This window comes from Artibeus jamaicensis, unplaced genomic scaffold (genome assembly GCF_021234435.1).
Source record: "Artibeus jamaicensis isolate MK-2021 breed Jamaican fruit bat unplaced genomic scaffold, CSHL_Jam_final contig_387, whole genome shotgun sequence".
Taxonomy (NCBI): domain Eukaryota; kingdom Metazoa; phylum Chordata; class Mammalia; order Chiroptera; family Phyllostomidae; genus Artibeus; species Artibeus jamaicensis.
Genome location: NW_026521812.1, coordinates 21,538,956 through 21,552,720, shown reverse-complemented (window position 1 = coordinate 21,552,720; position 13,765 = coordinate 21,538,956). Strand labels below are relative to the sequence as shown.

The window sequence follows — 13,765 nt, the reverse complement described above, 5'->3', positions numbered from 1 at the left end:
TAAGGGGTGGAGCCTTGGGTATTCACCAGGGCAGGGTAACCCAGGTCACTGTGTTGTGCTGCTGTATGTGGGGAAGGGTCTGAGAGGGAACAATGCTTCTTGTTTGGCTCTCAGCCAGCTATCAGTCACTTCCTCCACTACCCACAAGCAAATTGGGTCCTTCTGGTGCTGATTCCCAGGTAGGTGGTTTTGTGTGCATTCTAGGACCCTGTGGGTCTCTCCAGTAAATTATCCTGTGAGGCTGGAAGTTTCTCCTGCCGCTGCCTCAACCCCCACAGGTGTTTTCAATCAGAAGTTTGAGGCTTTACTTCCTGGTGCTGGGACCTTGGGTTGCGTGGTCTGTCTCGCTCCCCAGTTGTTCCTCCCCGTTTATCTGCATGCCAATGTGGGACCACCAAGTCCACCACCTCGCTGGGTCCACCTGTTGCTGCCTTGCTGCAAGTCCTTTCCACCCTGCTGCCCCCCCTTCTGGGCTGGGTAAACGTCTCTTCTTTAACTCCTTGGTTGTCAGACTTCCATACAGTTCGATTTTCTGTCAGTTCTGGTTGTTTTTTGTTTTTTAATTGTTGTTGTCCTTCTTTTGGTTGTGCAAAGAGGCACAGTGTGTACCTACGCCTCCATCTTGGCCAAAAATTTTAATTATTGTTTAATTAATATTTTATTTTTCTCATACTAAATCTTTAAAATCTGGTGTGTATTTTACATTTAACAGCACATCTCAATTCAGACAGTTTCATACAAAGTACATTATATGCCAAAGTCGTTACAGACATACCAGAGAGTTTTCTAATAACTTAACTAAGGATACATTTTTAAATGTAAAGAAAATATAAGTTAAAATTCAGTTGCAGTCACACCGGCCATAGTCGAAGTGCTCGGCAGCAATGTGTGGCTAATGGCTCACACATTGTTCGTCCCAGCACTGGCTCAGTTGGTCCACTTCACTGCCTGGTTGTCTGAAAGGCATTCTAAGAGTCAAAACAACTCCTAAGTGACATATGACACCAAGCTGATAGTTTAAAAAATGTCAGTAACATATCTTGTAAGTAATATATTCATATTTTTCTTTTTTTGAAAAATGCTATTTTATTTTTTGTTTTAAGTCACACAATTATTCAGGAGTGATCAAGGAGATAATTTTATTGAGGACTTCATTTATACTTTCTTTTTTTAATCCTAATTTTTTTCACAATTTTTTTTGTTGTTCAAGGACAGTTGTCTCCATTTCCCCCAAATCACACCTCCCCCCCCCAAGCCATCCCCACTTCCCACCCTTGATCCTACCCCACTTTGGTTTTGTTCATGTATCCTTTATATATGTTCCTGAAAAACCTTTCCCCTTTCTCCCCTGTTATCCCCTCCCACACCTGGTTACTGTCAGTTTATTCTGAATTTCAATGTCTCAGATCATATTTTGCTTGCCTGTTTATTTTGTTGATTAGTTTTCACTTATAGGTGAGATCATATGCTATTTATCTTTCATTGCCTGGTTTATTTCATTTAGCATAATGCTCTCCAGTTCCATCCATGATGTTTCAAAGGGTAGGAGCTCCTTTTTTCTGATGCATAGTATTCCACCAGTTTTTTGATCCACTCATTTACTGATGGGAAGATTGCTTCCAGGACTTGACTATTGTAAATTCTGCTGCTATGAACATTGGGGTGCATAGGTTCTTTTGAATTAGTGTTTCAGGATTCTTAGGGTATAATCCCAGCAGTGAAATTGCCAGGTCAAAAGGCAGTTCCATTTTTAGTTTCCTGTGGAAATTTCATACTGGTTTTCACAGTGGCTACACCAGTCTTCAATCCCACCAACAGTGTACTAGGGTTCCCTTTTCCCCACACCCTCTCCAACACTTGTTGTTTGTTGATTTGTTTCTGATGGCCATCTCACCAGTATGAAGTGCTATTTCATTGTGGTTTTAATTTTCATCTTTCTGATGGCTAATGATGCTGAGCATCCTTTCATATGTCTCTGGGCCCTCTGTATGTCCTCCTTAGAGAAGTGTCTATTCAAGTCCTTTGCTAATTTTCTAATTGGGTTCTTTGTCTTCCTGGAGTGGAGTCCTGTGAGTTTTTTATGTACTTTGGAGATCAAGCCCTTGTCCAAGATATAATTGGCAAATATGTTTTTTCATACAGTTGGTTCTCTTTTCATTTTAATGCTGTTTTCTTTAGCCATGCAGAAGCCTTTAATTTTGATGAGATACCACTTGTTTATTCTTTCCTTTATGTTTATTGCTCTAGGGGACATATCGGTAAAAATATTGCTGTGTGGAATATCTGAGAATTTCCTGCCTATGTTCTTCCCTAGGACTTTTATGGTGTTATGACTTATATGTAAGTCTTTTATCCACCTTGAATTTATTTTTGTGTATGGTATAAGTTAGTGATCATGATTTTTTTTTTTTTGCATGTGCTTGTCCAGATCTCCCAACACCATTTGTTGAAGAGGATATTTTTACTTCATTTTATGCTTCTGCCCCCTTTGTTGAATAGTATTTGACCATAGACACTTGGGTTTATTTCTGGGCTCTCTATTCTGTTCCATTGATCTATGTGTCTGTTCTTAGGCCAGTAGTGGGCTGTTTTGAATACAGTGGCCTTGTCATACAGTTTGATGTCAGGTATTGTGATCCCTCCTGCTTTGCTTCTCTTTCTCAAAATTGCTGCAGCTATATGGGGTCATTTATGATTCCATATAAATTTTTGAAATGTTTATTGTATATCTGTGAAATATGCCATTGGTACTCTAATAGGGATTGAGTTCAATCTATAAATTGCTTTGGGTGGTATGGACATTTTGATTATGTTAATTCTTCCAATCCATGAACATAGTATGTGCTGCCATTTGTTTGTGTCTTCCTTGATTTCTTTGTTCAGTGTTGTGTAGTTTCCTGAGTACAGGTCTTTTACCTCTTTGGTTAGGGTTATTCCCAGATACTTTATTTTTCTTGTTGCTATATCAAATGGGATTTTTTCCCCTGATTTGTTTCTGACATTTCACTGTCAGTGTACCAAAATGCCTTTGATTTCCTAATATTGATTTTGTGTCCCAATGTTTTGCCATATTCACTTATTAGGTGGAGTAGTTTTTGGTGGAATCTATAGGATTTTTTATGCACACTATCATGTCATCTGTTAACAATGACAGTTTTGCTTCCTCCTTTCCAATTTGGATGCTTTTTCTTTCTTTTTCTTGTCTGATTGCTGTGGCTAGGACTTCCAATACTATGTCGAATAGAAGTGGTGAAAGTGAACATAGAATCTTTCATCTCAACAAAGCAAAATATACATTCTTTTCAAATGCACATGGAACATTTTCAAAGATAGACCATGTGATAGATAGGACATAAAACAAGCCTCAACAAATTCAAGAAAATTGCATTCATATCAAGTATTTTCTCTGATCACAAGGGACTAAAACTAGAAACCACCTCAAGGGAAAAACTCAAAACACTCAAATTCATGGAGATTGAATAGCATGCTATTAAACAATAAGATCAAGAAAGAAATCAAAAAGTTTCTGGAAACAAATGAAAATGAACTCACAACAGTCCAAAAACTTTGTGTCTGAAGATTTTTTTTCAGAATTCAGCTGTGTGTGTGATTTTGTGTGTGTGTGTGTATATATATATATATATATATATATACACACACACATATATATATATACACACATCTATATATATATATATATACACACACACACACAAAACTTTGTGTATATATATATATATACTTGTGTATATATAGTATATGTATATGAAAAAGATCCTTCTATATGTGTGTGCATGTGTATATGCATATGTTTATATATTTAAATATATACATAAATATGTACATACACACACACATATAGAAGGATCACCATAAGCATGTATCCTTGATCTAGTATCTTCAGATATTGCTGCTTTGTGAAGACAATCTAAAAACACAGATATACAAACTAGTAGAGTCTGAAACATTCTGGCTTTTAGAACTATGGGAGTTTGTGTGTTCTCTAAAAAGGTACTTTTCCTGAGGGCACTTTACTTGACGACTGGAGAGCCATAAGAATGCATTCATCTTTTATCCGAGCTTTTTCTTTGGAATAAGTACATCATTTGGACTCTTGTGAATTTATCCCAAGATTTCCCTTTATAGCACACAAATCAGGAATTATCCTACCACTGTCTAAGCCTTCCCTAATCACAAAAATCTTAGAATAATGAGATTTTTTAAGCTGGAAGAAACCTTAGAAATTAAATATTCTATCCTAAGTAAAAAAAAAACAAAACAAAAACAGGCCAGGAAAGGCGATGCTTGAACTCATGCAGCTAGTTAGCAGCAGCTTTAGAGTCTTTCTCCTTCTATCCCACTATCTGGCCTCCTCTACAGAACGCCACTTTGTGTGTATTTTTTTAAACTGTCAAGTTGGTGTCCTAATCTTTGTGGCTTCCAACTGGCTCTCTCTGAGTTAAGTGGTTTAGAAGAAATGTTCAGCTATTTAAATCATAATTATTTCATCCTCCACTAAGACAACCAGTAGCTGAAGACATTCTCGCAGCCTCTTCCATTCGAGCTGGGCCCCGGTCCATCACCTCATAACTGCTCCCAAGGACATTCCTTAGTCATCCTTCAGATGGTTTGAAAACGCAATACCTTTTCTCACCTTATTTTTACTCTTCGAACATCTGTTTTAACCACTTATGTAGCAATCCCAGTCCCTATCCTTGGCATAAGTAGCCACACATCATCATACCTTCCTTCTCTCTTAAACCAAAAAATATTCTCCAGGCTACTGGGAATTGTGGTTTTGAACACTGACTCTAAAAGTTTGTTTTCTGGGAATTGGTACAGGGAAAGAACACTGTGTTGGGGTTGTGAAGTGAAGATTGAGGTTTAATATCTGAGGATATCTTCCAGTAATAGTTGAGTCTTCGATTATTATTGTATGTATTCATTCAATTATTATATACCTTTCAAGTCCCCAAGAAAGATCCCCAGGTTAGCACCCTCTGCTTAAAAACGACGAGTACCAGAGGCAGCGCAATAAACAACCATGTCAAGAAAAGGATAAATTGTGTCCAAATTTAAATTACCCAAGATGAAAGACAGTGGTACATCTAAATTGCAAATATATTTTTAATGCCAGAAAAAAATTTTCAGTAACAAATGCTGATGAAATAAATTCACATCAGCAAATGCTGGTGAAAAATCCTATGTGAAATAACTTTCTTTATTCATATTCAACCAGTATTTATTGAGCGCCTTTTACCTGGCGGGCATGGGGGCTATAGACTTGCCCTGACCCTCATGGAGCTTGCAGTCTGCTGGGAAAGACAACCATTAGACGAGCAGATCCATCAAACGAGTAGGCCTGTGACTAGAGGGAGATTAGGGGGCAGCACAGAGACAATACCTGGGGGCCTTTAATGGGAGTGAGGCCCCCTGAGGAGACCATGTTTGATCTGACATCAATCCTTGTGAAATAACATTGTCTGCGCAAATAATTGCTAATTTTTAACATAACTGCAATTTCATTAATGTTATAGAATCCACTTGGACTTTTGCTCATTATATATACTCACCCAGAGCTGATATCAAAATATCCAACAACCAGGAACATGGGACGTGGGGCAGTTAGAGTAGAAGCTAACCTCTGTTCTGGGGCAGAGAGCGGGAAGCTGCCTAGTGTGCTGTGTGTTAATCGCTTGACCTTGGAGAGGTCTAGGCTTCCTGGGGAAGGGACTACGGTGGAAGAGAATGACAGGACCGCAGCCATTTACCAACCACTATTGCCCCCTTATTGCTTGCTCATCAGTCCTATGTGTACTGGGCTCCTGTTGAGAGTCTGCATTAAAATTCAAATTTGACAAGAAAAAAAAATCCCTTATTGTTTCAATCATCTTATTGCACAAAACCAATCACTAAGAAAAAACCTAAAATATTTTATGCAATAAAATGAAGTCAACAATTTTACAAAGCACTGGTTTTAAGGTATTGAGAACTAACATTTTTCCATATAGTGCTGAACATAAAGTATGACATTAAGCTTGCCTGATATATTTTTTTGAATAACATTATTTCAAGAATTTCTAAATTTAGGTAGTTTAAGAATATACTGAACTTTGAGGGTATGATTTCATGTGATAAGTTCAAATACCTCTTTCGATGTAAGAAAAAGGAAGACATTTTAGCAGAATGTTAAATGTATTATTGAATTCACAAAAAGCCAGCAATGGGCTAATACAAAAAAAATTATGTTATTGCTTAAAATGCAAACATAAATTTATGTCCAGAAGAAGAGAACAATTATATTAACTGAGCTTGGAGGTACCACTGTATTGTCAAGTATAATAAACTATTTAAATAAGGCCTCCATTTTTAATCTGGAAGAATATGATGAGGCTAGTTTTTGGTATAAATCCAAACTCTGCCAACTCCAAACACATAACACTTAGGAAATGCAAATCTTGTGCTATATTTACTATACACTAAACTTTTACAGCTAAGGCAGAAATGCTTACATGAATAACCAATTTGAACTAAACACTGTAAATTCATGAATTTACTTTTGTTTTACCCTGATGTAAATATTAATGGACCATTAATCAATTCTAATGGAAGTGTGTTTACTTCTCCCTGTCTCTCTTCATGTGAATATTTAAAATACCTACAAATATTTATATGATAACCTACTATAACTTCATCAAATACAATCACTCTAAGAAACAGGGAAAGGGAAAATTGTTTTTCTTTGACTTTAATCTCAAATTGTAACAGAGTTTGTGCTGAAAGGTGACCTCTAAATCTCTTATATCCTCAGAAAAAGAATCTCTTACTTCCTGGGAAAAAAAGAACAGTTTTTTAAGAGCATTATTATTTAATTTGCACTTTCAGATTCATTTATGAGCATTGCTCTGGTAAAAGTTAATTATGGCACCAGTATTCCCACCTGAGCTCAGTTTCTAGGATGGAAACATGTGCAACAAAGGGAACCGCACTTCCAAGTGGCTGTGCCCTTTCTAAAATCCAGGAGGAAAAGTGCCAAGTATTAGGACAAGCCTGGGCCAAGAGTCCCTTCCAGGGCCTTGCAAGAGCTTTTCTGGCAATCTGAATATATTCAGAGAGAATGTGTTGGGTCCCTGTATTTTTTTCAGTAAGCCTCCATTTGGCAGGCATACTTCTATTAAATAGATTGTTTAAATTAAACCTGCATGCTACAGAAATAACTCCCACTGTAAGAAATTTGCAGATCCGGTCTTAGCATATTTGTAGGGTTTTTTCCCCACTTACTAATAAGGAGGCAAAATTATGTCCTTTGAAAGTGGCATCTTATATTTGTTAGAAGCTGTTGAGGCAGCATTGTGGAGGAGGCCAGCATGGGCTTTGCTATCTGACAGACCGAGATATGAGTTCCTATTTAACCTCTCAGAGCTTCCTTACCTGTATATGTCAATGGGGAAATTATACTTTGTAGGTTGTTGGGAGAATTAGGAATAATCTATTACAGTGCTGGGCACATAGTAAGTGCTCAGTAAATAGTAGCTCTTGATTTTTGTGTTCTTTTGGGGTGATTTTGCCTGCTCTTCGACAGCAGGATCTCCCTAAACACCAGTGCTGTGGTAACCTAGACCATTTCTCATGGCTGACACCAGTTCTCTGCCATGGAGGATTCTGGCCTCTAGGGGACATTTGGCACTGCCTGGGAGCATATCTGGTTGTCACAACTGAAAAGGGATGGGGGAAGGTGCTCCTGGCATCTAGTGGGGAGGGTCAAAGAGGCTGCTAAACATCCTACAATGCACAGCACATTCCTCCCTCCCCCCCACAAAGTATTATCCAGTCCAGAAAGGCAGTAGTGCCAAGGTTAAGAAGCCCTGGCCAACACAGTAATCACAATAAATTCTAGAGGCAGAGAAACCATAGCAACAGTCAGAAAATTCATCATAAATTTCAAACTCTCCATAAAGGGAATGAAGGACAGTCTTAGAAATGAGCATAAAATCAGTACATGTAACTATTTAACAGGCTGCCTAGTAGGTGGGTGTGGTAGGTGTGTTTGTGATTTTGTCTTTTTTTTTTTTAGCAGTACACCCACCCTTGCTTCAGATACATGCGTGTGTGGTGCGCTGAAGTCAGTGTTCTGCACTACCAATCTGGGATAACTGGGAACTTGGCCCTCACAAAGGGGGTTTTTAGTAATGCCATGAACCGTTAATCCCATGAATTAAAAATCTCGATATGGATGGGTACATATCGAGACACATAAGATCAGTATACTCCATACTTTAGTGTATAAGAAGGTTGAAAATGTTTAATGTATAAAAAGGTTTATTGTATATGCTTCAATGCATAACATTTTTAGGGAAAGAAATAAAAGAAAGTCTGTGGCATAATCCAAACAGGAAGTGTGCTTAAGTGAACTTTGTTTTGGAGGCCATGCCATGCAAGCAGACGGTGTCCCTTTAGAGTTCTTGTGGGTCCTTGGTACTTTTGATGTCCCCGTGGATGGTGAAAGCCACTGAACTGCTATCACAAATCTCACTTATTCTCCTCCATTGATGACTTATAAGTGCACTATGGGTTTTCAAGTAAAAACCTCATTTATATTTTTAAAAATCATCACTAATTCAGAAAGTCCTGTTTTCTTTTGAACCCAAGTTAATGAAATCATACAACTCTAATACATTTTGGTTTCTCACTTGAGGAATGAATGGTATTTTCAAACCATTGCAAGAAACAAAAAGCCCAGGGAATGTCTGGGGTAGAAATAGGTTAAAAAAAAGAGAGAGAGAGAGAGAAAGGTATAAAGTTTAGTACTAATCAGTATTCTCCCCCAAATTTCTTGAACAAACATGTATATATGATTTTCCTGCTCTGTCAGGATGTAAAAAGTGTCAGAAAATTTATAATAAGGTAACTTATTATAAATTTTAACTTATAATTAGGTAACAATTTGGTTCACTTTATACTACTGTATTTTTCTGACTATAAGACATACCTTTTTTCCCCCAAATTTGGGAGTAATAATGGTTGTTAATGCTGGTGTTGAGTTCTGTTTACATTTACATTGGTGAAAGATTGTGTTATTTATGTTATTCAATATTCTACCACATTTTTTGCTTCAGTTTTTTTTCCTATTTCCTTCCTCTAAAACCTAGGTGCGTCTTATAGTCTGAAAAATACAGTATTTAATTAATTTATTTGAAATAGGTATTTGAAAATTATTCATAGGGATAAATGTCTAATCCAGAGAATAGAAATGAAAAAGATTATTTGAATGATTGAGAATCTGACTTTTCTGCTTACTATGTTTTTAAAAAGTCAAAAGGACTGGTACTACTGAAAGACATGTAACCACCCCAGGAAAGAGACTCTGGCCCTCAGACCACCACATACCAACTGGCAGTAAAGAAATACTCACTTAATCTTTGAGATAATATATTTAGGGGGAAAAAAGAATTGCCAGCAAAGGCAAGTCTGCTTGAGAAATCAGGTTCGAAGTCAGAAGAGACGGCAATGAGGACTCGAACTCTGCTCTCTGCTTAGTTCATAGGAGTAGAAGGGGATTTAAGGCTCCTATGAAAAGGACATCGAGTTGCAGCTCTTGATAGTCTACTCCTAAACTCAGTGAGAGAATTTGGCGTGTCTCAGTTCCCAGAGACTAGGGTCAGTGGTTTTATAAAACCCCAACATGGCCTCAGCAAAGGCTGAGGAGGGGTGATTGAAATCTACAAGGTGGACAGCACGTTATCACCAGGTGAACAGGGTGAACATGAAAGAGGTGAGTTCAAGTCAAATGAAAGATCCTACTTTAAACAACAGGCTGCAAACTTAAGAATCCCATCAACCCCATAAAAACAGAAAATTTGTACAATTTCCTTTCTATGTTGATGAATTCCTGGATTATTGATACATAATGAATTTTAGAGAAAACTGAGGTAAGCAGAGGATCATCTTCCAAATCCAAGTGAAGGCAGATGAGCATCCCCACTGTGTTGGAGGCAAACAGGCAAAGGGTCTGGGCAGATGAAGGCTGACTCCTTGTCCACTACTCGTCCACCCTCATGTTAACACATTGACATGTCCTGGCCACGTGGCAGGCACCAGGCTGCCTGTACCACAAAGGCAATGACCATGTCTGCCTAGAGCAGGCAACAGCCCAGTGGGAGGCTGCGCATGTAAAACGATAGTTAGAATCATAGACGTACTCCACTCTGTAGATATTTCCTCGAGTTCTTGATGAGGCCTTGCAGCCTATTTCCACCTTGTATTTACCCAGCTGAGAGTATAACAGCTACTTGCATTGAAAATGTCTTTCTTCAGGAATAGCTGAGGTTTAGATAAATCTTTGTAACTGTGAAAAAGCCTGAAATCCTTTCGTTCCAGCTCTTTGAGGAGGCTGTACCAGAACCGCACCACACTGCTGTCACTGCCACCAACCTCGAACCCAGGCCAGTGGAGATGGATCTCGAAGAGGAGCTGTCCAATTTGCTCAAGGACATCTTCCAGAATAAGATTTTCCAAAACTTTCCATTCTGCACTTTCCAGATCTGCTTTGAGAACATCAATCTGTAAAAAAAATAGTGATAGAATGAGATTAGCAGATTCAATAATCATTGTTTAAAATGCCATCTTGGTATCAGGAGCATCGCTGTTTAACTACCACCCTAGAAAGCAGAATTTTCTTTTCTTTTCTTTCTTTTTTTTTAGCTATTGATTTTTTAGAGAGAGAGAAAGAGAGAAACACTGATTCACTGTTCCACTTATTTAGGCACTCATTGATTGATTCTTGTATTCACCCTGACAGGAGATCAAACCCACAACCTTGGTATATGGGGGCAACCCTGTAGCTAACTGACCTACCTGGGCAGGGCCAGCAGAATTTGTTGAATTTTAGACTTAGAGGTCTTTTTCAAATGGCCACTATGAATTTCCAACCTCACTCCATACCAAATATTAATATACAAATGATGAAATGCCAGTCAGTTGTAGTGAACCCTCTTTCCTTCTGCCCAATGGGAATGGATGCCTAAGAAAGAGGTGTATCTTCCTGCTGTAGTGTATCACAAAGCTCCATGTTCACAGCCCCCCGGCCACCCGGGAACCTACATGCTGCACAGGGGAACCCAAGTGTGTCCAGACAGAATGGTGGTCTGCAGAGAGGGACTGACAGAGGATCACTGCCTGCAGGACCACCTCACTAACCATACCCGCTCCAACTTCACCAGGACCAGAAGCCAGGGAAAGAGTTCTCAGGTATCTGAATATTGGACTTGAAAAAAGACTATTATTCCATGATTTCTTTAAAAAGTATATACAACATTCTAAAATGAAAAAGGCAAAAATACCACTCTCTGTTCACTTAATGAATACAAGTTCACATTCTGGGTGAGACAGAATATAGAAAAAAGAGTAGGATGGGAAAGATTTTAATTAAGTTACGAGAATCAGCTCCTTTTTGCTGGCTTTGTACAAAATCCATTAGAATAACAGAACTCCAAATACCCCCAGAAAGCAATGAAAGCTAATTACTCACCAAGAGCCTATATGCACCTGGCATTATGCTAAGCATTTCATCTTGCAATATCCATTTACTCCTTTTAACAGTTCTGCAGGAGTGGGTCCCTTAGCATCCCTCTTCAGAGTTTAGGAAATCAGACTCACGCTGCCCCATCCCACCACACTGCTACAGAGGCAATGGCAAAATGTAAACCGGATCTGTGTGCAGGCCCAGGTTCTCAACCACTACAGGATGCTGACCCCCCCATAAACCACAAAAGGAAAAACAGTAACTTCAGAGTCCCTAAAAGGCGGTTGGTTTGGGAAATAAGGTCTATTGGAGAGAGAAGGGGGGTCAGTGGGTAGAAGTATTGTTATTGACAATACCATTTTACATTTTCAGAGCACTTTCCAGCCCTAAAGCATTATAATCTCAGTGAAACAGCCCTATCGGCAGACAAGGATTTAGTAAAGACGACTTTCTGTTCCTAGGAATGGAGGGACAGTGGGAGTGGATAAGTAGACCACACTGAGGCAGGTGACAGCATTCAGACCAAACTGGAATAATGAGGATGGAGGAAATTGCTGTGATAGAGCAAAGGCCAGCATCCCAACAGGTGACGGCGCACGCAGCCCTAATCAGCTCCTCAGGAAGCAGAGGACCAAAGTATCTGGTGTCCTGTCCATGCCAGTAAAACATCTCTGTCTGTGTGGAAGGATGGATAAGGAATCAGACCAATCCGCCCCGACCTCTCCTCTCCAGCACATCTCTGTTTGGTAAGTTTCTCAGAGACAGCTGAGTCACGAGGCCCTCAGGGCAGTGCTAACATTTCTTGTGGGATTTCAGAGTGGGATGGAGAAGAGGCATTGCTCCAAGAAAATGGTCTCTGCCCGGCGTCCTGAGGTCCTGTGGGACCCGCTTTCATTCTCTTGTCTTGGATATCACCTGCTGGTCCATCAGGGGTAGAGTGACGATGATAACAGCCCCAAGGTTACAAAGAGGCTTAGAAAAGGCTAGATCTCTACAAACCAGCTGGTTGATGCAATGGCTCTGAAGTCAAAGAGAAAAACATAAAACAAACACAAAACAACTTTCTTTTCTGAAAGGAACAGAGCAAAGGCAGATTCCATGGGAACATACACAAGACTAAAATAATTCTTCTCATTTGGACACAACAGAATTAATTCACCCTTTTTTCATCTCTGCAGTCCTGACACTTGCTTGGCTTTGTTTAATTTTTGAAATCTTAAGCAAAATATTCCTGAGTTAGGATAATTAAGCTGCCAAAAGAGATAATCAAAACTTTGCACCATTTTTCTAATTGGTATAGAAACTATCCAAAACCTAAAATCAACATTTGTGGGGACGGTTCACATTGCCAAGAATTTCTTAGGTTCCTTATAGATTTATTTTTTACTGTGGTTTTCTGTGAGTTTGCATAGTTGAATGATCAATAAAACATTAAAGGGACAGGTTAAAGTTAATCAGCCTAAAATTGTCCTAAAAACTATAACTATGAAGTGTAGAAGAATATACTTAACATATTTTTCCAAACATTTGTTTTAAATAAGCTGTTAATCAGAAGTTATGAGCAACTGGAAAATTACCAAATTATTAGGCTAAATCGTAGCAAATGTAAGCTTGCTTTGGAAATCCAATTTTCATCCACAAAACGCTAACCCATTGTAATGAGCAAAAAGTACAGTCAAACATGACAACATCCCCACCGCCTTTTGACTTCAGTGACTAACGATTCTCCCCATCAGTGGGAACTGCACAGGCTGGTCCGTGTCCGGCGCATGCAGCCCCAGCGTAGCGTGGTGCCGGGGAGTGCAGGCGGCCAAAGTGCCGTGAATGAGGCATGGTTTCCTCTTACATTTCAGAATATTCTATTACTGCTATTTTGTGAATGTAATTTCCATTATTATTGCATTATGCACCCAATATTATTATTATTATAGGCACTAAACATCTCTGAATGAGATATGCCAATTTTAAGATTGTAGTAACAGTTTCCAACAATTATGGCACTAAAAATCATACAAATGACCATATTACAATAGTCAAGTGCCAGTCCTAATGCACTTGGGTTAAATCAGGAAACAACTAAGTGTTAACCCTCTGTGATGTCTGAAATAAAGACCTTCTTAGGTAGGAGGGTCTCAAAGAAGTTAAATGAAATGGCTTTTTAGTGCATCTTAGAGGCATTAGAAGCATCCTCCTATCAAAAATTATCTCCTTTTCTTATGCCTGAAATACATATAAATCACCTTT

At 38.8% G+C, this 13,765-nt stretch overlaps 2 protein-coding genes across 4 annotated transcripts in view; both read right to left on the bottom strand.

Annotated features, from left to right (window-relative positions):
* Window positions 1-5,031: 5,031 nt before the first annotated feature.
* The window catches only part of METTL24 (methyltransferase like 24), a 92,929-nt gene continuing 84,195 nt past the window's right edge, over window positions 5,032-13,765 (bottom strand). For all 3 annotated transcript variants that reach the window (XM_053664946.1, XM_053664947.1, XM_037159064.2), the window contains one exon: window positions 5,032-10,560. In XM_053664946.1, the coding sequence (XP_053520921.1) occupies window positions 10,246-10,560 (315 nt within the window). In that variant the 3' untranslated portion in view covers window positions 5,032-10,245. The remainder of the gene's footprint in view (window positions 10,561-13,765) is intronic.
* Window positions 12,413-13,765, bottom strand: part of LOC119059383 (HIV Tat-specific factor 1 homolog) — a 31,936-nt gene continuing 30,583 nt past the window's right edge. The window contains 1 exon segment of the mRNA XM_053664878.1: window positions 12,413-12,541. Within this exon segment, the coding sequence (XP_053520853.1) occupies window positions 12,413-12,541 (129 nt within the window).